Below are 27,462 nucleotides of genomic sequence, written 5' to 3'. Positions count from 1 at the left end.
ATCTTCCTGGCTGCCTCTGGCATGTACTCTGGACACTAGACTTCTCTCCACTATTCCTCAGTGAGACTTCCTTATTCAAATTTCAGTATGATTCTGTCAAATCCCAAAGTCAACTATCAAAAAAAAGGGACTGTCTCCATCTATTTCAATAAATTTATCAAAATTTGGGATGCATGTGTCTGTTCCAAACAGCACTGAGAAATAGTTCTACTCAAAATAAATACGAAAAACTCACATTAAAATTCCCAAAGCTAGTTTATTTTCAATTTACATTAAAACATACACTTTTCTTACAATTTAAGAAGTGCTGCAAACACTTTGAAGAAATTATAAATTACTGACCAGAAATGCAAAACATGAGTGGAACCTAACATGTATATGCCTTCCTCAGTGAAGTATTCTGTGCCCTTTTTCAGAGGCTCTTTTTCAGAAAATTTCACTTTGGAAGAACTTTACTAATCAAAGAACAATAAGCACTCTATATTGCTAAACATATATATACACACATAAACAATTGTACCCATTTTAGAAGTATTGTTCATAAAGGCAATTCTTTTGTCTTCTTCAAATAAATTTTGATTTACTTTTAAAACTTGTTTTATTTTTTACTTTACGGACTGGGGAACACAGAAATTGCGTATCTGTAAACCGATCCCCACGCCTTAATTTGCTGTAAAGAAAAGAGAAAAAAGACATTGTGTATGAATATCATCAAGCACCTATGTAACTATAATAATGTAATTATAATAACAATTCAAATTAAAATAACTCAAGTGGTAAATACTCCTAATGAAAGCTCGATACACTGAAGAAATTAAATTTATGGAAAATAATTATGTCTGAAATAGCAAGGAATAGATAACTACTGCTTTCCAAAATAATTCTAAAAAGAGTAGTCTTTTTATGTGACCTCTGTCATATTAATGTGATATTCCTATAAGACAAAATTCAAAACTTATTTAAACAAAAAGCCTAACAGCACCCATTCAGGACAGTATAATTGCAGATAAAATATAAATCATCTGAAATCTTAAGTGACATCAACATTTTTTCTGTTATTAGTTACTGTCTCTCTCAGAAATACAGAGCCTTATCATTCTGGGGTAAAAGAGTGTCAATGTGTCAATATATAATATTATATATAATTAGCATTTTAGCATCTAAATCAATTAGTAAAGTAACAGTGTAACCCTAATCCCTTTCCATTTATTTTACAAGTTATCTGGTATAAACACTTCTGAATTGCCAGTGGTAAAGTGAAGACACTTCCTACATTAGTTTTAGCTCCTCCTTGTCCATAGACTCATTACTTCAAATTGTTTACTTACATAAGTAAAAAATATTTTAGGGTGTATTAGAACAGTGTTCTAAATTTTTTTCATTTTGTGGATTTGTTTTTTTTCTCCCATCACATTATTGCCAGAAAAGACAGGCATACTCTTTTTACACCTTTGTAATGAAGTAAGTAGCCATAACCCTTTCACTTTCAACACTGTTACAGGGAAGCCTTGATACGATCTTTACCTCATGAATACTCTTCCTACTAATATACACACAACACAGCATAACCATTCCTCAAATCAATATTATACTTTCAAAAAATCCAGAATATTTTTAGAAGTAATCAACTTAAAAGTCCATTTAGATTTAGATCTATTCATGTAAGTGCAAATAGATTAGTTTTCTTAATGGAAGTTTGGCTTCAAAATCCTCTTTTAAATTTTAATAGTTATTATGTCTTGTCTTTTAACAATCTCAAAAATCCTGTGCCACTAAATTTGCTATGAACAATGAGAGGCAAATGAAGTATAAAATTAATATAGCTAACTAATATAACAAATTATCAAATTTATATATCTTAAATGATTTCTTATATTAGATATAGCTACTTAGAGGAAAACTACTGAATTATACAATATTAGCGCATAAATTTTCTTTCCACTTGACAATATTACAAGGATATTATTATGGTATAAGTTTACCTTTAAGTATAACATTTACAATTATCCACATCTAAAGGGGTTTATATAATGATAAACATTAAGAGTCACTATTGTTCATTATTACTACAGACTATATTTTGAGATTTGAATACTGTTGTTGTCTTACTTTGGAACTTGGAAATCCTGCCACACAGGAGAAGTTTGATACCAACACTGAAGTATCTTTGCAAAAGAGATCTGTGACAGGCTATTAAATCCCCAAATAAACAGCTGAACTATCTTTACTGGGGACAGTTACACACTCAAAAGGCAAACAAAAGCCCCAATCTATTTGCCCTCACCTACCTGTGTAGACTGGGTTCTTTGTAGCAAATAGTGGGTCTTCCTCGTCTGGATGGTGCTGCTGAGTTTTCTTCCAAAGTTTTGGGGGATTTAGGTACAAAAGCGTGAGATTGTATACCAGTATTTGTCAGATCTTGGAAAGCCTTTCTCCCTGTAAATACAGTAGTTTATATGCCTCATTTTAAATATTTTCTGAATAATTAAGTAAACTTTCAATTAATAATTATTTTTCATAGGTATTTCCTAATTCAGGTACTTTGGTTACTGCTCCTACTACAGACACTCAACACAAACTGGTAAAAACAACCAAAGAAAATGCCACTACAGCACCTTTCAATAAATTTCGAGCTGTTTGAGGTCTGCCATGGGTCATGGGACGTTTCAGGAAGCCCCATGAGCACTGCAGTTTGCAGCTGGCAGCTTAAGACTCCCTAAGTTACTGCATTTAAAAAAGTAAAACTGCACACAGCTCATGGCCTGGAATGCAGGGGGAGGGTGTACATGTATAATCTGAAGAGTCAAATTGTACAAGAGTTCTCCAGTACTGAATTTTCCAGCTTTATGGGTGCTTTTTGGGCATATGTGCACAAAATGAACATAGCAATCTTTCAATTCAAGATAGGGATTTGGATGTAGGATGAAAAATTAACTAGGTTTTGAATTATACTTAAATGGATGAAGATCAACTAATTAGCTTGCTTTTTATGTCAGCAGTCTTTGATACCGGTACAGTTTACTAATTTCTCAGTAAAGGTAAAAAAATTATGGGATCCACTTTCCAAAGAAGGAACTGAAGATGAGAAGATACAACTAAAAATTACAGACTGATACCTCACACAATTGTCAGTATTTGCCTGATAGTTCAGAATTCAAATATTAATCTGAGCTAGGATACTTTCTAGGTGTTGGGATTTTCTCAGACACAATGAAGTAAACAGGAACTTGTTGAGAACAAGTATGTTTACAAAATAGCCCCCTAATGCTACAAAACTGCAAAGCTACATTTGAAAGTATATATAAACTCTTGCATAGATGCGTTACTCATATATTCCTTTAGCTCCTTTACAGCAATTTTACTTCTGATGGAAGAATCTACACCCATCTTCCAGACTACAATGTTTGATTATTTTCTTAATTTATCTTATTTTAAAAAAGAGGTTGTCATATCAAAGTTTGCTCATGGGCAGATTATAGAAAAAACCTACTCAACATACTTTTGTTAGATATGAGAATTCCTGTTGAATTGCAGTGTTTCTAAAGAAACACAAATGAATTCTTTAAGAAGTCCAGCTACGTTCTCCATTTATAAAGGGAATAGTTAGTTCCCTCTTATCTCCCTTGTATAAAGTCTCAAGCTACTAGATCTTTTCAATCCCCAGCTTTCTGAATTCCATGACATTCCTTGAAAATTGAATACATGCTCCAACCAAAATTGCTTCTCAAGAATATAGACTATTTACATCTGTCCTACTATAATCTTAGGATATATTGGGAAGTAACAAGGATATTAGTTACCACAATTAAAAAAAGATATTGAGACTGAGAGATGAGATGGAAAATGCATAATTTTAGTGATTTTCCTTCTTACCTTTTCCAATGTTGTTTTATCCACTCTAATCAAGCAATGACTAGAACAGTATTAAGAGAAGACATGTAAACACTATTTCAGGCACTACCTAATTAAAAAAAGACCATTTTTTTCCTAGCCCATACACTTACCATGACAAGGTGTCAGAACATTTTTGTAACTCTCTTTAGAAATATGGTCCAGATTTTGTTCTGCTTTTTCAGCATTCAGTACTTCATTATGATCATTTTCCCCATGGATTTCAGAGTCTTTCAGGATGGAGAAGTTGACAGAAGCATTTTGGTTATCAAGAGCTGGGAGCCACACATTGGAAAGACCTTCCTGGGAAAAGCTATCTACATTTAATGACATATTCTTAGAACATTCAACTTGAATAATAGGCTTTAATTTACTCATAAAGGAACCTATTTCATGAGGGACTTCCTGATCATCCAAAGTATTCTGCCTGCCCAGATCAGTAGGCCTGAAATAACTTTTTTCTTGTCTGGTCTCAGTATTATCAGAACTAAATCTCTGTTTCTGCTTTACCTGATTACCAGAAGAATTACTAATGGGGAGGGGTTTAGTTGCCACTGCTGAGAAATCTGCTTTCTTTAACATGTTAGCATCATCATCAACTTGTTCTTTAGCTTGTGGTGTATTCAGAGCTCCACCATCCTGAGTAACTAAAGCTACTTGTGTTTGCTGAGTTTCTGTTACTTTATTTCCAGCCTCTGCATGCAATGAATCCTTATTTTTTAATTCTTGATTTTTACAAGCTGAGAACAGTGTAAGGTTTCCCTTTGGTATTATGTATGTTTTCCGGCCAGCCTTTGCCAATGTACGTTTTAATCTGCCTGGTGAACAAGGGCTGCTCTTTTGGCCTACTTTCTGACTAATTTTATGAATGCTGTCATTTGCACTTTCTCTACTTTGCCTGTAACTACTTTTTTTATTGTCTTTTCTCTTTATAATATTTTTATGGTTTTGTTTTGTCTTGCTGTCAAGTTGGTATATCTCTGTTTGAGATTTTTTTGAAATATATTCTTCATCCTGGCCATTTTCCCCTCCACAGGATTTTGCTGTGTTTGCTTTGGAAGGGTTTTGAAAAATTTTCCTATTTTTTGTTGGTCTGCTATCTTTCTCATTTGTATTTAGAAAGTCACCCTGTAAAGGAAACACCTTAGAATTATTATCTTGGGATAGCAAATTTTCAGTACAATAAACTTCTGGTGGGATCTTGTTAAGAGGCGAGCTTGAGTTTGCCTTTTGAATTTTGCTTTCCATGTCTCCAGACGTTTCTGAGAAAGTTTCTTCATTTGTCTCCTGTTTTCTTGGACTCACTACGTTAACCCGGTATATCCTCCTCCTATCTTTAGCTTTACTTGTTTTACACTGTTCCTCTGCAGAATCTCCTGTAGGTAGCTGTTCTGTCTGACTTTGGAATAGTTGAATTTCTGAGTCAGTAGTTTTTGAGGTTTCACTATTGTCAGCCCCAGCGTGCCTTTCTTCTGCACATAAATTTGAATCAACTTCAGTCTTGCTTTTGATTTTTTCTTTATCCTTCTTAGAATATTTTACCTTTCTGAACTTTGCTAATATTTTGTCAGAATTGGCATTACTAATTTTATTTTGGTGCAATTTATAATTGTCTTTTGCTGTAACTGTGAGTAGTTCACCAGCATCACTGGCAGTCAACTCCATATCAGCATCATAAAGTGTTTCTTCAGGCTTCAGCAGCTTCTTAAAATCTGTCTTACTTTCATTGCTATATTTAAGAGGTGAGGGAATCATGTGACACAAGTCATTTGAACCTTCCTGCAAATTTGTATCATTGGGGTTGCTGCCACTGTTGATACCCTGTTTAGGCAGATTCAATGACCCACATTTTTTATCAAAATCCTTTATATTAGTTTGAGTTTTTGACTTATGAAGCACTGCATGTTTCTTTCTTTCCGTCACATTTCCACAGGATGGCAATGAACTACCCTGATGCTGTTCTGTAAGCTCCTCAGACTGTCCTAAGGATCGTGTATTTCTGACATGAGTCACAAGGGCACTATTGCAACTTAATTCTGTGCATAGTTGATTTTCTGCAAAAAGAAAAAATTCAGCAGCTTAGTGAAAGAAAGAATAGAGTGTAGCTCTATAAAAATTACTCTCTGTAAAATTACTGAAGGTTGAACCACAAGTAGGAAAAAATAAAAATTTTCTTTTTTTTTTTTAACTGAATACACACATTCTGTGGTTGGTCCTCAAAAATTTAGTTAACTAGAGCTAATTTCGTATTTTACCAAAGTTGCACTTTTGAAATTGGACATAAATGGAAATATACTTTTCTATAACTACTTCAGTTATTATTTGGTTATCTTACAAAGGTTTTATTCTGTTCACATTGATTTTGTTACATTTCAGTTGTGCCATTTCAATGAACACTATTCCACAAGTGATTGTCAGGACACATATATTTATGGGTGAGCATTCTATTTTTCATTAGTTTTTACAGTTCAGGAATCTTACTATACCTTCTGTATTGCACATCAAGTAGTGAATTATTAAATATTAATTCTCAGAGAGCTCTGAAAAATAAATCACCTGTACAGAAATACATCATACCTTTAAAAAATTTATTCTTGTCAACAGCTGTTTCCACTGGATCTGTTTCAATTAACTTTTGATTATTTGTACCAGAAGGCAACGATGATGCAAACTTGAGTTGATCTGAATGCACTTCCTCTGACAAATTAGCGGTACACTTGTAGGAATTCAGTATTTCACCCAGAGAAGGGCTACCTTGCTGTTTTGCATTAGCTGTTTCAATTAAAGGAAGCCTCACTGGCAATTCTACAGATCTGAAAAGAGGAAATTTTACTGTGAAGATTTTTATTACATTTTCTAACATAATATTCTATTGTTAAAATGTTTCCTTAATAATGTATAAAAGCAGAAAACGAGAACTCGAGTATGAAACCTGGTTCTATCTTTGGGCAAATGTATTTTTGATGATAAAGAATCCTGCTTTGTGCTAGTGAGATCACATGAAGCAAGCAGCAAATTACTCAAATACAGGTTTTGTCTACCACTCTCTCCCTAAACTCCAAGTTGTAAAGAGGTAATGTCTGAATTAGACAGGAAATTGTTTCTCATTACCTCAAAAATACCTAGGACAATATACAGATTAGCTGTAAAAAAAAAAATCCACAGACACTTAACCAATAATATAACCTCCTACCTTGCTGACTGACGTGCACTCTTGAACTGGTCATCAGTAGGGCTACTTGGATCAGCTGACAGAGGAAAGGAACTCTGCAGATTCTTTCAAAAGAAGAACAGTGGGGAAGTACAAACAGTTGAATATTCTCTTACGTTTTAAGTATTGGAAATACTCAAAGGGGAAAAAAACCCAAAAATGAATGGGGGAAAAAATAGAAGCACTGATGGAAGGCACATGATTCAAACACAGGCAATAATTTTAAAGGAAAATACTTTGTAACAAAGTTCATCAAAATTCAAAACCTACTTGCATCCCAAAGCAATGTACAGACTTTTTCAGTGCAAACTGCATTATACATATAGAAGCACAGAGCAACACTAAACAACAGTTTAGAACAGAAAACGCAGTATTTTCCTTTTTTTAAAATTAATTGTAATTTTTCCATGAGACAAGGACTAACATGGACTATGTTTTCTGGTTAAGTTTCCACATGTAGGATATCTATTGCAGCACTAAGCAAGGAAGGCAGGTAGCTTGCTCACCATACACTGAAGTACTAAGTTTGAGCTAACTGATACTTAACTTTTAGATACTTTGTAAACCAGATTAAATCCTAAGCTTTCAGTGCAGCAAAATTTAATTTATTGCACTAGACCAGTGTTTCATCCCAAGTTTTAAAGAACTGGGATAAATGTTTTACAACACATATATATTTCAACATTGCACTCAATCTGATGCTTTGAAAATCTTATCATGCGAAATGAGTTCAATATGGTAATAGTTCAAAAAACATCTTACCTCAGAAGGACTGCTTATTTCTATTGCAGTTAAAAGGTGATCATTCAAAAATGCTTCTATTCCAATAAGAGTTTTATTCTGAATGTAAAAGAAAAAGTAATTTAAAAAATATATTTTAAGTGGCTTCTATCTTAAGAAGAGACAAAAGGTGAATCTACGCTACAATTTTTTTTAGACTTAATTCAGCACAAATTGATTTTAATACCGTCTTAACACTTATAAAGGTGAAGCTGACACTAAAGTGGCTATGGATGAACATACACACTGATAGACAAAATAGTAACAACAATAAAACCTATGAAAGAAAAATCAAACTTAAATACTACGCTTCAGATTATACAACTTCAGAAATGTGAGATATATATTTTAAATCACCATTTTAAGAAGTAACATTAAGTTTCCAAAAAAGATAAAAGGTTGGTTTATCTGATCTAAGTTTAAATTATATTATTTGCAGCATACCAAACCGTTTAGTTTTTGACGAAGCAAGATATTATGAAGCTGCAGTTTTTCTACTTCCTTCTGAAGACAAATCCTCTCATTCTTTAGCCTGCGAGAATTTTCTTTCTCAACACTTAAAGCCACGGCTAATGCTCTGTTATTTTGTTGTAAAGATACTTTCAACATAGATGAGTTATCTAAAGGAGACAAAAATGGTGTTATTTTCACCAGCTTCAATTCCAGGCCCTCTCTGTGTGAACTATCACTATGCAACAAATTTTTATCTGCAGGTTTTGATGCAACAGCAAAGCCGGACACTTTCCAGTGCAAAACTGTTTCTGTGGCTGTCAGTCTGATGGCTACTTTCTCTGTTTCATGTTCAAGCTTATTTCATGCACAGGTTCTGCTAAGGTTCTTTCAAGAAGAAAGCATTTAAAAATTGATAGCTTTAAATTCAAAATATACCTTTCACTATCCTAATGAAAACCTACCTACACACATCTGTTACAGAATGTTTAAGAACTTAATTTTTTTTTCCAATGGCACTGCATATTACCAAAATGTCGGGAGCTTTTCCCTCACATTCACAGTAGGCACATAGTTAACCTGAACTCAAAGCAGAGAAAAGTCTGACAATACTCTAAAAGAGCACAAAAAGGAGCGAGGCTAGTTTGAAAACTGCTCCTACTACAGCTCTTCATTGTCTTATGTTATTAGTTCTGTGATCTGTTATCCAAAATTTGCAAGGCCTTACTTCTTTGCCTTGGGAAACAGACAATAACAGTGCAAGCTTGTTATTCCAAACATTAGGCTTTGAAATTACTATTAATCTTACTGAATTATGAATTATTTGTATTCCTGCAGTGTGGAGATTTCTAAAGGACACTAGCATTATTCATCTATACAGTTTATTTTTCACTGAAAATTAGTATTTTTACATAAAGCCACAATAAGTTAAAATATATATACAAAAAGAACAAAAATATATAAATATATATATAGAAACAACAAAAAAATCTTCCTGCACCGCTCACAGAAAGAGGAGCAGAAGTCAACATTCACTGAACATGCTGCTTGAAACAGAGCTCTCAAATAACAGTGTTTCACTACATTTATAGTGTCCCAATCTTTTGCAGAAAAGTTTCTGAGATGTTCCATAGTGGTATTTTTGTCTGAGCCAGAAACAAACCCCAACCATTTACCACGGCAGACCTGTGTTTGAATGTAATGCTGACTAACTGGGAAAACAAAGTTTCCCAGTGATTAAGTGACAAGTGACTGAATCAGCAGATTAATATTTTCAGTTTTCTTGGATTCAGTAAGTTATATAAAATTATTCATTCAATAATTTTATATAAATCCCATTTTTGCAGATGGGAATACTAGGTGTTTTACCATGGCAACTACATATTAAAAGTTCATTGATTTTACTCATTTTGATTCCTCGGTTTTTAGATGCCCCAAGCATGGCTGTGGACATGGGTGTTGTAAATGCACTTGATTATACTCTTTACAAAAACACTAGCACAACAAGAAGCATGAACCCAAAATACTCTGAGAACTATATAAATAAATAACTTACAATCACATTTTAACTTTCAGACTCTCCTAAAATTCTCAACATAAGTTAGTATTTTTAACAGGCAGCATTTCAGCAAATCATGTTAAATACAACTACTATTCCTTTTAAAGCCATACATTCTAAGTACAGTAGATGGCTTCAGTTTTGTTTTAACAGTACTTACTCATCAACTTAGTTTTGATTTTAGAAGCTAAAGAAGCATTCAATTTTGCAGCTTGTAATGTTCCATCCCTCTTTTTCCTACGCCCTTTAATAGCATTCAAGGTGAACATGGCAGATGGCAATTTAGCAGTTGCTTCTTTATCCATCATCAAAATGAACCTGTACATAGTCAAGGGGAATGCCCAAATAAATAAATAAGTTATCTTTCTCACACTTCTTAAAATTAGGTTTCATTATCTCTTACAAGGATATAAGGTCTGAAATCGAAAAAAATTACTTCAGTCTTTACCTTTGTTCAAATAATTAAAACAGGTTAATGAATAAATCAACACATTGAAACATTAACACAGAGGCGAAATATTTTAACCTAAAATGATCCCACTTTTTTTTAGCTTGTCCATTCCCTCAAGTTAACTATCTAAGTTTGCATTTAAAAGATAAAACCCCTAAGGTTCTATTACTTCACAACACGACCAGAGCACCTTGTGCTTTGTCAGGACAGATTTTAAACTGACACAATTAAATAAACCGGATTATAAATGCCGTAAATTTAAGCAGAGAGAGAGAAAAAACGGCCGGCAAGCAGACGTAGGACAGGGGGCGGTGTCCCAGCCCAGCGCTCCGATGAGGCTCTAGCCGCCCTCACGGCCCCCTCAGCGCCCTCACGGCCCCCTCGCGGCCAAACGGCTGCCCGCGCGCGTGCGGCCGCGAGAGGCGGGGCCGTTGGGCCCGGCACGTGCGACGGCGCGCGGGGCGGGCGCTGCGGGTCCAGCCTGGGGCCTGAGGGGGCGTTCGGGACAACCTGCCCAGGGAGTCGCCAACACCCGAGGTGTGCTGCGGGATTCAAAGGGAAGATGCACAGCCGGGCCGGAACAGCTGGATATAAACCCCTCCCGTGTCGACAGCCTGGTTTATGCCACGGCCAACATCCATCTTTTTTGATGCTTGGTTGATAAAACAGGAAAGGCATTGTAGCGGTTTTGTTACATACATGCAGAATTACCTGTGTTAAAATAGTTCACATGTTCTTGTACTTACAGAGTCACAGAATATTTTGAGTTGGAAAGGACCCACGGGGATCATCCAGTCCAGCTCTTAATGAATAGCCCACATGGGGATCAAACCTGTGACCCTGACGTTATTTGAACCGTGCTCCAACCAACGGTCCAAGACACTCCAGAAGAAGGAGGTGCAGAAGTCATCAACCTTTAATCCACGGTTCCAGTTCTTTCATGCATCTCTGGGTGATTTAAAAAGGAGTGGGGTGTCTGTAACTTCACAACAATGTGCCTTTGCAAAACCATTTTAAATACTAACCATTAATAAAGCTAAAATTGAAAAAAAAATATTGATTGTATAAACACTTAGCATCAGTCTCAGTACACTGTGAGGAAGGAAGCAGGGAACTACAGGTATTCCACCTGGCTGACAGAGATTTTTAGGAAGAGTTTGATATGTTTGGCTTTCAGTTCAAAGACTTCATTTAGGTTAGAAGGAGAAATCCATGTAATTCCTTCTCAATGGAAAGTTAAATTTCTTCTAGCTGATTTTGAACTATTAGTAGTAGACGGAATGACAAACTGAATAGACAGGCATCAAGACAGTCATGAAGACAGAAATGACTAATTTAAAACCCAATAGATTCTATCAATGCATGCTGCCTGCACACATACATACTTGCAAGGGCAAGAGTCTGACAACAGAATTTGAGCAAGCCCACTTTTAATTTGGTTCAGGTAATACTAGAACTGTGAATTGCAAGGAAGTACTTTAGTCTAATTAAATGCTTTCCCCCAAAATCTCTTCTGAGCCCAAAAGCCCTTGCTCTTGAACACTCTCTTCACATACATTCCCTTTCACTGGCTATATGTGCCCAGTCCTATCATTCATGTGGACATTAATTCCTACATTTGATCCAGGAATCAGTGAATTTGGAGTAAACAGAGTTAGTGTTTTATTTGAAGATTTACAGAAATGCAGAAGGTTGAAATAAAAAACAGCATCAGGTTCTGTAGTCGAGTAATCATCATGAAAACCCTACCTTTCCATGTGCTAACATTACAATATGCTATAAAGTAAGTCAAAGGAATTGCACATGAAGTATCAGTAGCATTATGTGAAAATGGATCTTTATGAACTTATTACCTTCATAATCTGCTGCAAAGAGCATCTGGAGAGTCTCTCTTTTCTACCTTTTTTTTTTTGTTTATGATATATGGCACAGTTTCTCAGTGTGGCCCTGTAGCTGCAAACCCCTATGCTTCTAGGAAAAACCCTTAAAATACAGATTTGATCCAGCACACATTATATACCTTTGGTACATTTTCCCTTACAAGGAAACTTGGAAGTGACTGTAGCCACTGTAAAACTCTGGCCAAATAAAAGAGCAAATAACCTTATGTAACTTTAAAAATAGAAAACCAATCAAATACAGCTTACCTCCTTATCCTTTCCAGAAGGCAGGGTTTTCTTCCAGATCCAATAATGAGTTTGCATATCCTCCAGTTTCACAATGGTCTCAAGTCCTGAAGGGGCAATTGCCAATTTGCTTCCATTTAGTGTTTATGTCGCTACTGTGGGCAATAAATTTAAAACAAAACGTGAAGCATTGCATTTCCACCCATGGTCATACTTTCCTTTATCCACTGAGGAACTTCCACACTATGCCCCTTCACATGTAAAAATCTCCAGTTAATCGCCAGCTGCTCAAAGTTGGGAAGAACTTAAACCACTGCCAAGTTTCACAGTCTATATATCTTAAATGTGTATTAAGAGCAGAATTTTGTGTTTCAGTCATCCATCAGGGATCCTATGACTGGTCTTTAAACTGAATAGAAATGAAAAGGAGTGAGGGAAAGACACACAGACCTGTTGTAAAAGCTCTAATCATGTGGGATTTGAATTTGTACCTTACTAGATACCTGCATATTCATGTCTGAGAAGAATCTTCATTGAGGAATTAATCCTGTAGGGTGTAGTAAAGTGTGAGCTATGACTAAAGCACTTCTGGTGGGTAGATTATGTAGAACGACTTCTCCCTCTGTGGATTCTCTGATGTCCAACAAGACCTGAGCTCATGCTGTACCTCTTCCTGAAATTATGGGATTAAGAATTTATCTTTCTCTAATCACACCTTTTTTGCACAAGCTTAATGAAAAATCCATTTCTTAATGCCTCTTGCTCTCTGTCGAATTTGACTGCAATTAGTAAATTGAAACACAAATATACAGAGGATGAGTGTGTAAGCCTTGCTTCCTTGGGAAACTAGTGAAAACCAAAACAAAAACACCCGTGTTCATTTCCCAAAAGGTGCAGCTCAAAAGGCAGTTTGCTTGTGTGGGTTGGTTTTGCTTCAAGCTTCTATGCCAAGTACATGCTGTACTAAGCTTGAATAGTCATGATAGTTCACATGGTTAAATCTGAGGTCCAAAACCTATTGCATTGAGTATAGGTGTGTATATAAGTGTATTGAGTGAAACCGTGTACATTGTTCTGGTCTCACAGTGCAGAAATACATGAAGGAACATTTTTTCAGACTTCTGAGGCAAAACCAAGCCAGCTTCAAGGCAGAAAGCAGCATGAAAAGCTCCAGCTTCATTAAGTGAATGTTTCAGAGTGAGAAAGACTGGAAGTTACACAAACTACATTGCAACGTTTGATAAAAACGGCCATGTTGAAGTAGCAACTGGTATGTATGAACTATTCCCAGTGAGTAAGGGAAAACACACATTATTATCCTTACTAAAGACACAGTTAAACTAGATAGCATTACTCTACAAAAATAATCTATTATACTTGTTTTCACTTGTTTTATAGTAAGTTCAACACCCATGGATTATCAGTCTGTATTGCATTCAGTAGCATGTTGTAAATTGTGCGCTTATTTAATTAATTAGATATTAAGCATCAAAGACTTGGCTCCTGGGTACATTCTTGGCCAAGGACTGTTCAAGGAGCACATGAGAGCCATGGTGCTTGGCATGACATTTTATCTCTTTGCTGCAACAGTAGCATGTTTAGTTGCTAAGAAAAATTAGACGTGAGGTGTTTAGTGTGGCTTTAACTGCCATTCTAATGCAAACTGGCATTAAGATAAAAAGAAGTGAGTTTTAAGTAGAAGTGATCATTCAGAGTTACACAATTTCAAAGAGACTTTATTCTCTCCCTACGAGGACCAGATGCAATATGGTTTATATGGCTCTTTCCTTTAATGTTCTTCACTTGACTGAAGGGAAGTCTGAATTACAAGTTTGTGGACTCACATATTATCTGAAAACAGAGCAGCCTATGAATATCTAGGTATTCTCAAAAATCAAAATGTAACAGTAACAGACCAGAATATAGCAAGCAACAGAGTTGGAACTATAGCTGCTCTGTGTTACACATCCTTTGATTTCACCTCTTAGCAAGTGAACCCGTGGCTGAAGTTCTAAATACCTTAAATAGGCAACAAAATATCTCCAAAAGGAAATTATGACTTAAAAACTAGGATGATACAAGACAAAAATCAATAGGAATTGCAGATATAACTGAGTAAACTATTTAAATACAGTAAAGGCACATTTCTTATATGTGCAGTGTACACTTAAGTAAGTGATTTTATTGGACTTCAGGTAGCAATTAAAATATATTGGTAATATTTGGGATTCAGTTATATCTTATTATCTAAGAAATATTATATATAACATATAAAAATATTTTATATTATATATTCTAAGCATATAATCAGCTCATATTTTCCAGAAAGTTTGCAGAAAACCAAAGTTTTGCCCTGTTAACTGTTGCACACAACTACTAATTATTTGGCAGTTGTATCCACAGTGATAAGTTCTTACCGTAGGTTATGGCAAAAAGAAACTTTGTAAGCAAGTAAAGGAGAATTAAGTGGGAACTAGACACAACATTGTAAACTTTTTTTTTTAAATACAGCTGCATCTTATGATGTATGACACATGAACTACTTTTCATGTATGGAAATTTGCATAATAAAGTTGACACAAAAGCATAACAAGAATCTATTTTCTTTACCTTTCCGTTGTTTATGAATGCATTTTGATGACCACGCAACTCTATCTCAGATATAAGCAATTCAATGGGACACTCTTTGAAAGTCTTTGTGAAATGACTGTATGAGAGTGAGGCACCTTGCCTACATCACAGAATCATAAAATCACAGAGATATCAAGGTTATAAGAAACTTTCAAGATCACCTACCATCAACATAACACCACCATAATCACCCCTAAACTTTATCCCCAAGTGCCACATCCAGACACCTCTTGAACACTTCCAAAGGTGGTGACTGCACCACCTACCTGGGCTACTTATTCCAATGCCACTCTTTCAGTGAAATTTTGTTTTTCTAATATCTAATATGAACCTCCTCTGCCTCAACTTAAGGCCATTTTCTCTTGTCCTTTCACTTGAGACATGGCAGTGAAATAGCATTCATCTGTGCTATTTTAGTGCATAAGTGGTTCCCTCTGAAAAATGCATATAAATCTGAAGCAAAAAAACCCAAACAAACAAACAAACAACCCCCCCCCAAACCAACCAAAAAACAAACCAGAGAAAAAACATATTTTACATGTAAGCAACAGCAAAGCAAAATTAAAAGTTCTGACGTCTGCATTTATATATAATAGGTAGAACTAACAGACTGCTGCTGCCACACAGGTGAGTGAGCTGGTCTGTTCAGGGAGTCATGTCAAAGCAGGGCAGAAAACACCAGTTGACCTGAGGCTACTGTTTCCTGCCTTTCCCCCCTGCTTTAATAAAAGCAGACCTTTCCATCTTCAGACTGGGAGCACATACCAGCAGCACATCACCCTGGTGAAATCGCCTGTCTTGGTGCTGCAACTTGGGATGTGCAGCTGCAGAAGTAACTGGGCTCCAGCTTGGTCCGAAGCCACTGCCCTGGTCTGGGCTGGCCAGAGGGACTCCATCACACTGTGAAATAAAATGGGAGCATGGGGGGTACGAGACAGCTCAAGTTGCTCTCAGATCGAGAGCAGCCCTGCCAAGAAGGATCTGGGTGTGCTGGTGGATGAGAAGCTGGACATGACTTAGCAATGTGCTCTGGCAGCCCAGAAAGCCGACCATGTCCTGGGTGGCATTAAAGCAGTGTGGCCAGCAGGGCAAGGGAGGGGATTCTGCCCCTCTGCTCTGCTCTGGTGAGATCCCACCTGGAGTGCTGCATCCAGCTCTGGGGTCCCCAGTACAAGAAGGACATCGATCTGCTGGAGTGAGTCCAGAGGAGGACCACCAAGTTGATTAGAGGGATGGAGCACCTCTCCTATGAGGAAAGGCTGAGAGAACTGGGATTGTTCAGCCTGGAAAGGAGAAGGTTTCGAGGTGACCTAATTGCAGCCTTCCAGCACCTGAAGGGAACTTACAGAAAACATGGGGCAAGACTGTGTACGATATCATGCAGTGACAGGAGAATGGGTAATGGGTTCAAGCTGAAAGACAGTAGGTTTAGATTAGATATTAGGAAAAAATTTCTTTGCTGTGAGGGCAGTGAGGCACCGGAACAGGTTGCCCAGAGAGGCTTTGGATGCCCCATCATCCCAGGAGGTGTCCAAGGCCAGGCTGGACAGGGCTTTGAGCAACCTGGTCTAGTGGAAGGTGTCCCTGCCCACATTAGAGGGGTTGGAACTAAATGATCTTCAAAGTCCCTTCCAACCCAGGCCATTCTATGATTATTGGGATTATAAAACCAGCAACTGAATCAAACCCACTCCGAGTGAACACGTACTTGTAAAAAAAACCAAAAAAAACAAACCAAAACCAAAAAACCAACAAACCAAAAAAGCACGTTCTCGGAAGGGTTTGTGCCTTTCAGAGTAGCCGACTGTACGCAGGTCAGCCTCACCTCGGAGGACGCAGGTACCACAGCCGTACCGCAGGGAGTTCCTCCGGGCAGCGCCGGGGAGGCAGCGGCAGCCGAGCCCCAGGGCTCCCTGCACTCGGAGAACCCGCCGTACCCGCGGGCAGGGACCCTCGGGCGGCCGGCGGCGCGCCCGGAGATGGTGCTGGCGATGGCGCCGCAGGGGCGCACGGGCTGCCCCCCTGCGCTCCTCGCTCGGCCCCAGCCCGGCCCTCCCCGGCGCCATTTTGCGGAGCCGAGGCCCGTGAGGCGGCCCTGGCGCGGGAGGCGGCGGCGCAGGTAACGCGGGATGGCGGCGGGACCCCTGCCCAGGCAGAGCTGAACCATCCGGCCCGGCCCGACCCGAGCCCGGAGGGAGGGCGGGCGCGCGCCTCCCCTTTATGGCGGAGCAGCGCCCCACGAAAGGGAGGGAGGGAGCGAGCGGCCCAGCTGGTGAAAACAGCTTTAATTAGAGATCGGATTTTAAAGAAGCCGCGTTGTTATTAGTACAAAATTATTGCATTTGTAGTGCTGTGACCTATCCTCAAAACGAGATTTCCCAGGATGTCCTTCCAGTGCTCTGCTCACACATTCTGACCACGTAAATGTGCTTCCCCATTTGTCTCAAAAGAGTAACCTTTGTGTTTCCTAGCAAAGTAAAATGCCATCACTTTTTATAGTAAAGGTGTGGAATATTTCGCTATTTACACTAATACATCTCCAGAACTGTTTTCAAAGTGGTATCGTGTAAGATGTAAGAGCTGACCTAATGCTTAGGTCTCGTATGGGGTATGTTCAGTCTGTAACTGGCATTAGATTTACTTCTGTTTGTATCTGTTTCAGGCTTGAACAGCTCGTAATGAACATCATCATTGGCGAATGCAATGGCAGAGGGCAAGGTTGAAGATGTCCAGAGTGTTTTACGACTTAATGTGCGAGGATGTTTATACACAGCCAGGCGGGAGTCTTTGTGCCGCTTTAAGGACTCAATGCTGGCTTCTATGTTTAGTGGACGCTTTCCTCTAAAAGTGGATGAATCAGGTAAATATATCGAAGCTGTAAATACGACATTCTGACCAGGGAGCTCTGTGGCAAATACATCCTTATCCCAGTCCAAACTGTGGCTTCAGAATATACTTCTTCAGTATGAATATGAAAATAGAACAAATTGAAGTTGGCAGAGTATTTGGCATTTAACTCAGATCCTGTTTGTGAACCCCTATATTCTCCAGAGGCATCTCATTATCTCTGTTCATTACAGAAGGAGATTTGGGTCTAATCTTTGTTTCAGAACACTTCATTACCCAGTAAGGATTGCATTTTTCACCACCATGGCTTGATATGAAAGTTTGAATAAAACTATTCATGGGTCAAATTTCACACTTGTTTGTGACTTGGAAATCCTGCCAAAGTATGTCTGGTTTAAAGATACGATGGCTGAAGAATAGTAGTTCCTTGTTGTACACTTCGGACTGCTCAAAATATCTGAAATGTTTGACATTTGTATGGGCAGGACTTAGCCACCATCCTTCACAGCCACAGTGAACAGCCTGTTGTACATAGCCCTGTATGGATTGGTTGGTTTCTGTAGGGTCCTTGAGCCTGGCAGGCAAAGGAGAGAAAAAATACAATAAAACTTGACCAATATTCAAGGAAGGTTTGACTAGATATGTACTGGAGCTGATGCTATTTTAACTCTTTTAAATAGTCTAGGTCCAAAATTGAAAAGATCCCTGGAACAGTGAGTAAAGATGTACCTGCAGTTAGAATTAGAAATGTGTCTAGAATTAGATTTTAACATCTTAAGCAGAGTGCAGTACAGATGAGGTGGTATGTTGACATTGTTCTATGCAGATTAGTGATCTCACTGAAATTCCAAAGAAATGTTTTCTGCACTAAAAATTTTATCGTCAAATAACAAATATTCCAGGGAAACAAAATATAGTTTTAAAAGAACAGAGACAGTATACTTACTCCTCCTAAGTAAAACTAGCACACAAGTTTTATACAAAAGGCTTTACCTGATGATTTGGTAGAAAGTGACAAGTTTGTCTTCACTTGCTGGAAGCAGCATTCTAAATAATTTTATTTATGTTTTCAGGAGCTTGTCTAATTGATCGAGATGGAGGCCTGTTTAAGTATCTTTTGGATTATCTTCATGGAGAAGTTCGGATTCCTGGAGATGAACAAATTCGAATTGCACTGCAGGAAGAAGCAGATTATTTTGGAATCCCTTATCCATACAGCCTGTCTGACCATTTGGCCAATGAAATGGAGACATATTCTTCAAGGTCAAATATAGAGCTTAAAAAGGTCTTAACAATTCTTATATTTTTTGAGCTGTACTCTCTAATCTGCATCATTCATTAGCACCAGATACTAAAACTATAGTATGTGCAAGTTAGTGCTTCTTAATCACCACACTGAATCATGAGTAAATTCAGAATTTTAGCTTAAGCAATCCTGGATTTGATAATGCAGAGTAGTTAAGGACAGCAGCTTTTCCCATCACTGCAATACAGCAATACTTTAACTTTGACTCTTGTTTTACATGCAAGTCTGCTGTAAAACTTGCATAGTGGGAATGACATTGTTTAGTTCCCTATCTGGTTTCAAATTTTACTTGAGATTAGATTTGATCCCTTCAAGAGGTTTGATTTTTTTTTTCAGTTTCATAAATGCATCCTAAAACTCAAAAGACAAAATGTACTTTGACATTTTCTTAGAACAAGGAAGGAGAAAAGGAAAATTACTATACTATTGAAAATCCTAAGGTTTGTCTATTTTAGAGTAAAACTTAAAAGCTAATTCTAATTAATGGATTGGAAATTAATTTATATTACCAGGTCTGGCTGTGTTAGTCCTGACAGTTATCTACATTCTCTTAATAAGCTATTGTTCCATGTACTTCACATTCTTCCTTACTCATTTCCTTTTGAAAAGCATAAAACATTTCCAGGCCTTTCAGTTTCTCTTCATATTAAGGAGCTGCCATGCCTTTAAGTATTTCTGTTGCCTTTCTATGAACTTCTCTTAGCTTCACAACAATCTCTGTTAACATCAGATAAGAAATACTGTAGCCAGCATTCTAGAAAAACTACATCCTTGATTTACTTAAAAGAGCTCAGTGGTCCACTTAAGAAAATTTAAATATGAAAGTTTATTCAACTAAAGATATTATATTTTTATCAGTATTCTGTATTTTTTGTTTTATGTTTCTTCCAGGCTTTGTTAGATTTCTGTGATTCTTATGATTTAGTTTGTACCAAGCCTACAGTGTGGGTCCTGCACTATCTCAACACATCTGGAGCAAGCTGTGAAAGTACAATTATTGGTGTGTATGCCACAAGAGCTGATGGGACTGATGCAATTAATAAGGTGCTAGGAACGAAAATTCATAGTAAAAGCATGTACAAAAGGTAAGGTGACTCATGAAAGCACTATGAAATGAGAATAAATACTCACATATTATAATTATGCCTAATATTGTCATATGTACCATAACATAGCATTATTGTATTATAAATCCGTGGAAGGAATCAGATTCTTTCCAGCTCCAAAACCAACTGGCTAATACAAATGGTAACATTAAACAAACAAACAAAATAAAAACTAAGCACAGAGTACAAGAATTTGAGAGTCCACACAAGGTGGTTGGCATGTAGTTACTGTAAGTTCTCATTGTGTTTGAGTTGTTATTTTTAAAATGTCTCAACAATTTAAAATTACTTTCTAATATTTACACTAAATACAGTGAATGAATCCCCATCCAGAAAAACTTCCAGAAATATTTGCAATGTTAGTTATGATCCATGCAATTGTATTTTGCAGTCTTCTAAGACAGCTGAACACCAAGAACTAAGGATGGTTTTAATTCTATAAAGAACATGTTCATCTCTACTATACTATTCATGTATTTTTATGGCAGTATTTTGAAGTTATTGGTAGACCTGTACTTATGACTGGAAGCAAATTGTCTTTCTCTTGGTCCCACAGTACAGTGTCAGAAGTGCACTTCACTGTGTATCTTTTGATTAAGAGAGAGCTTTTCATGTTTCATAATCATTATAATTAAGATGCATATTTTCCTAAATTTAGGCTGGAAATATTAATATATATTCCAAGAGTATTATGGAAACATAGTATAACAGGTATCTGTCCTCCTACTGTATTTTCCCTTTGAATAAATGATTGAGATCTAGAAGAATAGATTTTACACCATTAATTCTGTAATTATTATTTTATGAACATCTGTTCTTTCATGAAATATCCATTTTTAGCAATAGGTATTCACAGGAGGACAAGAACCTCTCATCCAAATGAAAATGAAATTCAAGTAACATTTTCCTTTCTACTTTATAAACATTTACTGCTAAGTCCTTACAGTTAAGATTTGGTAAAAAGAAGGATACATTTCACCAGTGTTACATTTTTAAGGACTTAGCTAAATTTATCACATAACCATTACCTTTAAAACAATATTTCTAGAGAAGCTGGAAATAATGTCCAGTACATCTGGAGCTATTACTCAGTTGCTGAACTGAAAAAGATGATGGATGCTTTCGATGCCTGGGAAGGGAGAGGTAGAGTATTAATTTTTTATTCCAGTAGTACTACTTTTTAACAGAAAAATAAGAAAAATATTTGCTAATTAACTATCGTAAAAACTCTTCATAAACTTTGACTTGTAATGTAAAATATTCCATAGTAGTGGTTATTTAGGGGTGGGGGGCAGAAGTCTGAAGGGATGTTCCAAGGAGGGGACATGAGCTGACATGAATGGAGAAGCGCGCTGGCTGTAAACAATGCTTGTGGCAGCAGTTTCAGAGCTGAAATTCTGCTGCCTAAAACACACATATTCCCTTGGTCAGATGTCTACACAGGTGATGCTGGCTGTGTTTCTCAGCTCATCAATACAATGTTGCTTATAAATGCAGGTGTCAGCTACTGGAGAGTGCCCCAGGAGCTGATTGAATGTTGGACTCTTGAAGAACGCCCTCTGAAAGGCAGTTTGCATCATATGCCACCAGTTTATAAAAGGTATGCTGATTTACACAGATGGCTTTAAATTAAGCACAAATACAGTGCAATCCTTTTTTTTGCCTCTAATTTCAGGTTCCTTAAATAGCTATGGATGTTGAGTTTTCTGTTTTTATTTACATTTTTATAAAATGTCTTATAATCATGAGAGCTTGATTGAAGAACTGAACCTGCTAGAAACAAATTAACTTTATTTCAGAGGTCTCAGCAGCCTGGCAAAGAGTAATTTCAAAAAGCAGAGAGCAGTGTTAGTTAAATGGACTGCTAAAACAGAAATTTATCTGCAAACTTTAAAAGGTTAACTGATTTTCACGTATGTGAGATGCCTTCTTTTTAGAGAGAATTTCTAGAATTTCTTCTCTGCAGTTTAATGGTGATACTTTTGACTACACCTCCATTCTCAACACATTAACTTAAAGCTGCCTTTTGCAGGTTCTGTTACACAGTTACCTGAGCCACTCTACAGCCACTTCACTGCTACAGTTTTTAATGTCATCTTACAGAGGCAGAAGAGATTGGTTGTTGTGTTCATAGAAAGGCAAACCTGATTGTAGGATGAACTGTTGGGAACCATAAATGATATTGTAACAAGCAAAAGTTAAAATAACTTCCTATTTGTGGATGGCTGTTACATATTGTCTGGTTTGTAATAATGTTATAAAAAGAATAACTTACATATATAGTTCATTTATTTAATAAAGTTCCCTATATTACAGACGACTAATCGACTATTCTGAAGAAGAAGACTGTTTGCCATCTAAAGTGGGTCCCAAGCCGATCAGGTTCTCAGGTCCCTCAACAAGTACTCACATCAAAGTCAAGAATTCAGCTTCACTAAAGGTAGCTGCTTGCAGTACTTCACGTTCTGCAGCAACTCTTAAACGACCCAACAGTGAAAGGTTGACACTGCACAGAGAAGCTTCTGAAACCACATCCACAGCATGCTCACTGGTGCCCAGCAATCCCCAGGCGCCCTGTGGAAGGCAGGGTGCTGGCAGTGGGACACCAAGCCAAATGACATTCAAGGTTGCAGGGACTAAGAAGCCTGTAAACAACCGTGTAGTGAAGCTGAAACGAACTCCACTTTTTCTTGTGACGCCATCTCAGCCGCCTTCTTCTGTATCGAGTGAAACAAGTGAACAGGACAGTGCTGCTGGTGAAATTCCTGCTACTTCTGTGGTACTGAACAAGAAAGAACCAGCTGTATTAGCAGAAAGTATTACACTTAAGAATGATAAAGTGGATGGATAATGTTTGACTCAGCCTGATAGACCAGACAGCTTTGCATCATCTGGTCAAAGAAGAGACCATCATCTCGTGTGGTCATTTATCAAAGATTAGGTGTAAAATGGTGATGAAATTCATGAAAAGCATAGGAAGAAATTGATTTAAGTGAGCATTGAAGTGTGTTTTCTGCTTTATTTCTAAATATTTTTTACATGTTGGGAACGGAGGAAGAAAAATGGATTAAAAAAAAAAAAACAAACATGGAGCACGTGCAGTTTAATGTTCCAGTATCTCACATTCTGTTGGGCTATACTTTAAAGGGAGTACTTGCACAGCAAAAAAGAAGACCTCTTTATCAACTTTAACTATTGTTAAAAATAACTGGAGTTAACCTTAATTTGTACCTTTAAAGTGGGGGAAAATAGATAAAAACAAGTAGCTTTTCTTAGATACAAGTTTGCCACAAGTGTGCAACATACATGTGCAACATACTGTGAAGACTCCAGAAGTTCAATGCACTTCTTGGTACTTCTGGTGAGGGTAAATCACCCTTTTTTGTTATTAACAGCAATGAAAGGGACCCCCTTTGCTTGTACTCAGTGAGGAAATTCAGAAATACAGGAAAGGAAGAAGTGTGCCTTGGGAGTGACAAGGCCATTTTTTTCCCAGAGACACACATGTACTACTTTGGTACCAGGGTGTGATCTGCCACTGGGGGAGGCGGCTGCAGCCTTGGTGTGTTGTGTCACACACTGTGGGGTGGGTTTTCTGAGCTGCAGGAACCTCACGGGTCTGACTTACAGTGGCCTTCCCATGTCCTTCTGCAGGTCCTTTCAAATTAGGAGAGGACAAACTCAGCTTCTGTGCAGCAAAGCACAGAAACTGAGGTTGGAGGTGCCTTGGGTTTTGCCCCCCACCTTCCCCCCGAGCAGGCTAGAGGAGACATTCTTGTGCCAGGGCAAATGCTGAGGAATGATACTGAAATGAAGAGCTACTGTATGTTTCTGTCAGGAGAGGAAAGGTGAATTTGGATCACTGATTTTAAAGAGCCCTTTTGGTGGTTTAAACCAGTGGACAAAACCTGGCTTTGTTTTGTACCCTTGCTTACAGTTGGGTGCTGGGTTTTTTCACTGTTTTTACGAGTGCTTTTGCTCTTCCAGCGCAGTAAATACAGCTGTCTCTAAACACTGAGAGCATTGCCAAAATGCAACGTTCTTAACATTCCTGAGACTATTAGAATTACAGAAGGATTCTTTAAAGGTTTTATTTTCTAGATCATTTAGAAGCCATCATATTTTCAGGCTTTTCTCCTAACCAGAAGGAATTGACACATCATCTGCACAAATAAAAACCCCAATTTTTCATGTACTAACATGTTTTTAAGGAGACATTTTGTCATGAACAGTAGCCATTGTAAAAGTGTGCAGTACTGTTATTCTCTGCTGTTGGTATGTATATGAAAGACCAGCTGACCTTTAGAATCTTTAAGCTAGAGATTTTTCTTAATAAACCTAAAGATCACAATACTGAGGCTCTTCCTAACTCAACAAAAAAAAAGTTTCACTGAACAAAGGAAAAATCAAAAATTATGGAAATATATAACATAATGTAAACTACTATTCTTTGAACATGCAATTCATCATTGAGACTAAGTCTGTGAAATATGTTTTTCCTAATAATCTGGTTGAAAGGCAGTTTTTAATACTTATCTTCTGTGTGACTTTTTATTCAATAGCTGAGCACTTTACCATACACTTCTAAATCTTCTGACAAAGCTTCCTAAAGCTTATTTCTTTCCTCTTCAACTTTTGACAAATTTAGAAAGCTTCTATAAACACAGAATCACAGAATATCCTTCAGGTTAGAGAAGACTCTTGAGATCACTGAATCCAACTGTCACTAAAGCTCACAAAAAGTACAGAATTTTGCATGCATACAAGAAAAAAGCTTTGAGAATAATCCTACAGGACTTTCTGAGTTTGCACTACCTCAGTGTTTATTTAATTATTCTAGTAGCACGGTATTTTTGGAGAAACATTCATGTCATTTGCATTACAGTGGCTTTAATGAGTCTTCTCTTTGTCCTGGACATATTTACCTTGTGATTAAAAGAATAAAAAAACAACAAAAAAGAACTCCCTTGAATTTCAATAGATAAAAGAGGAAAATGGCTCTGGTGGAGAGGTAAAGAAAGATCAATTATTTTTTGAAGGACTTGGTTTTATTTATTTATTTTTGATGGATATGGCCTTTTAACTTAACTGTGTAAGCACTTCCAAAATGTTTTTTTTATATCACAGAATCTTGTTAAACGTTTCTTTTAACTGATGGACTGATATTTAACAGTTTTATGATAGATGAATAGCATTAACCTTCATGTTGACTTTCACCATAATAGCTTTGCCCTTATCTACCCAAAGCCTTTTAAAATGTGGAAATAAAATTTCATCTTCTCTGGGAGGCCAATAGTTGAAAACAAATTAAATTTACCAGTCAAAGGATGAGTGATCCCATAACCTGGCTAACAGAATGTTTTTGTAGGCCTTGGGACAAGGAGCAGAAATTCTGCAAGTCTGAGTTTGCTACAGGTTGAAATTTCCTCAAAACTGCATAGTCCCAAGTTTCTTGAAAGTCTGCCAACTGCAGACTTTCATTAATATTTCACTTAACATTTCACTTGTCTAACTCAAGTAAAGAAGTGATACTGCATCTGCACTGATAAACTGTGACACACCGAGTGTGCAGACGGGATAGTTTAACTGGGGAAACTGCTAAAGGTCACCTACAGTTTTATAGCTGGCACTAGATGTGTTGTCAAGTGGTGTGACAATGGCTTACTATGAATCTTTCTAAAATTCATTATAGCAGAGATCATGTTCAGAAAAGACCATGTTCAGAAGGTGACTCCAGTTCAGTAATCTAGGATCTGATATCTGCACTGCAAAGGCTGACATAGGGTATTCCCCAGTAGAGTCTGATGCAATAAATTTTTTCTTACAAATGCTCTCAGTTTTCCAGTTGTTTAGTTCTTACTTTCACGCTACAGTCTTTCCAAATCATCAGTGATAGGGCATCATATGGGTTAAGGAGACAAGAAAATCATGAATCCAAGTTAGATTTCTATAAAATCACTCCTCCATGATTACACATGCAGAGGGCCAGTTATCACCAAGATGTGATTCAAATAGATGTAATTCTACCTGTATGCTTCAGAGTATGGAGAACTCATTTGTACTTGATACAAGCATTATTTCGTGTGATAGGCATATGTTGTCACTGATCCTCAGGGAGAGTTTTCATCAGGTTTGTTTTTAGCTGAAGAGTCATGGAAATACTAAAGCTAACTCATTTTTTTTTCAGAATGTTCCAGTTATTTCCATACCAGCTCTTTCAGAGCAGAAACATACACTTTTAAACTGGATTACATTAAATTGCTTAGATAATAAACATTATGTAGTTCAAATCTTCCTGTGTCTAATAAAGAAATCCTACCATTACCCTGGAGTAAAGCAGATTTATCTACTTCCTTCCTTCCAGTCCATGAAGGACAGATTCTCACACAATTAAAATCAGGAGGCCAAGTTATGCTATCAAAAACTTGGGAGGGAAGCTGTCTGTCCCTTAGCTGCAGTTATAGAGTCAAAATGTGGTTAGAAGTAAAATTTTGTATAAAAGCCCCACGAAAAACTAGATTCATTTTGGGCAGCAGCTGTTAATAAGAGCTGTTAAGCAGTAGAAACAGGTAAAGCTGATGTTACAGAACTTTGCTGCTTTCTGAGCTTTTTGGGTGTATCTTCTTAAATAAGTATCTTCTTGCCAAAAAACATTTGGCTGTTTATACCAGAATTGATCACTCTTGGTCAAAAATTACTTCACAAATTCATGGCATCACATGATCAGCTGTGTAGTGTGCCCAGAGTTTGTATCAAGGATTTGGACCCTTTTCAAAGTTGCCCTTTTCCTCTCTCTCTGGTACAACACACATGAACATTGTGCAGCACAGCTTGTTTTAGTAGTTTGTCTTAATAGTTGTATTGTCTCAAATTTCTGGCAAATTTCTCTTGTATCCTTCACATGGGTTACTGGCAGTGGTACTGGAACTTGAGGCCTCTGGATCCCAGTGCCTCTGCTGTAGTCACAAGTATATGAACAGGAAGGATGTATTTGGCTGATAAAATCTTGATGCAGCCCAATCACTTCATAGGATAAGAGACTCACACTCATACAAGTTCAGACCTGGAGTTCCCCTACGACAACAGGGTCCAGGAAAGCATTGAA

General features: G+C 37.2%; 2 protein-coding genes across 12 annotated transcripts; one reads left to right on the top strand and one right to left on the bottom strand.

The window, feature by feature from the left end:
- Nucleotides 1-236: 236 nt before the first annotated feature.
- On the bottom strand, nucleotides 237-17,245 carry SGO2 (shugoshin 2). Of its 8 annotated transcripts, none has more exons than XM_039387488.1 (11): nucleotides 16,924-17,245; nucleotides 15,864-15,998; nucleotides 12,489-12,622; nucleotides 10,051-11,289; nucleotides 8,327-8,502; nucleotides 7,865-7,942; nucleotides 7,085-7,167; nucleotides 6,469-6,704; nucleotides 4,005-5,945; nucleotides 2,289-2,436; nucleotides 237-670 (listed from the first exon to the last, which is right to left on the bottom strand). In XM_039387488.1, exons 4-11 carry the CDS (start codon nucleotides 10,214-10,216, stop codon nucleotides 565-567), a joined length of 2,934 nt encoding a protein of 977 aa, XP_039243422.1. In that variant the 5' UTR covers nucleotides 10,217-11,289; nucleotides 12,489-12,622; nucleotides 15,864-15,998; nucleotides 16,924-17,245; the 3' UTR covers nucleotides 237-564. The 8 variants fall into 8 exon arrangements, with proteins under 8 accessions (XP_039243422.1, XP_027581526.1, XP_027581523.1 ...); XM_027725725.2 differs by lacking the exon at nucleotides 15,864-15,998 and having other exon boundaries at nucleotides 10,051-10,208; nucleotides 10,339-11,289; XM_027725722.2 differs by lacking the exon at nucleotides 15,864-15,998 and having other exon boundaries at nucleotides 10,051-10,208; nucleotides 10,532-11,289.
- Nucleotides 12,330-26,681, top strand: KCTD18 (potassium channel tetramerization domain containing 18). 4 transcript variants are annotated; one of them, XM_039387491.1, is made up of 7 exons: nucleotides 12,330-13,737; nucleotides 17,761-17,958; nucleotides 19,019-19,230; nucleotides 20,143-20,336; nucleotides 21,406-21,500; nucleotides 21,855-21,957; nucleotides 22,674-26,681. In XM_039387491.1, exons 2-7 carry the CDS (start codon nucleotides 17,802-17,804, stop codon nucleotides 23,206-23,208), a joined length of 1,296 nt encoding a protein of 431 aa, XP_039243425.1. In that variant the 5' UTR covers nucleotides 12,330-13,737; nucleotides 17,761-17,801; the 3' UTR covers nucleotides 23,209-26,681. The 4 variants fall into 4 exon arrangements, with proteins under 4 accessions (XP_039243425.1, XP_027581535.2, XP_027581536.2 ...); XM_027725734.2 differs by lacking the exon at nucleotides 12,330-13,737 and adding an exon at nucleotides 16,935-17,217; XM_027725735.2 differs by lacking the exon at nucleotides 12,330-13,737 and adding an exon at nucleotides 17,308-17,518.
- Nucleotides 26,682-27,462: the final 781 nt, after the last annotated feature.

This window comes from Pipra filicauda, unplaced genomic scaffold (assembly GCF_003945595.2).
Source record: "Pipra filicauda isolate LSUMZ 115617 unplaced genomic scaffold, ASM394559v2 scaffold569_size315192_pilon, whole genome shotgun sequence".
In the NCBI taxonomy this organism is placed as follows: domain Eukaryota; kingdom Metazoa; phylum Chordata; class Aves; order Passeriformes; family Pipridae; genus Pipra; species Pipra filicauda.
The sequence above is the reverse complement of the archived record's forward strand: the minus strand, read 5'-3'. Positions and strand labels throughout refer to the sequence as shown.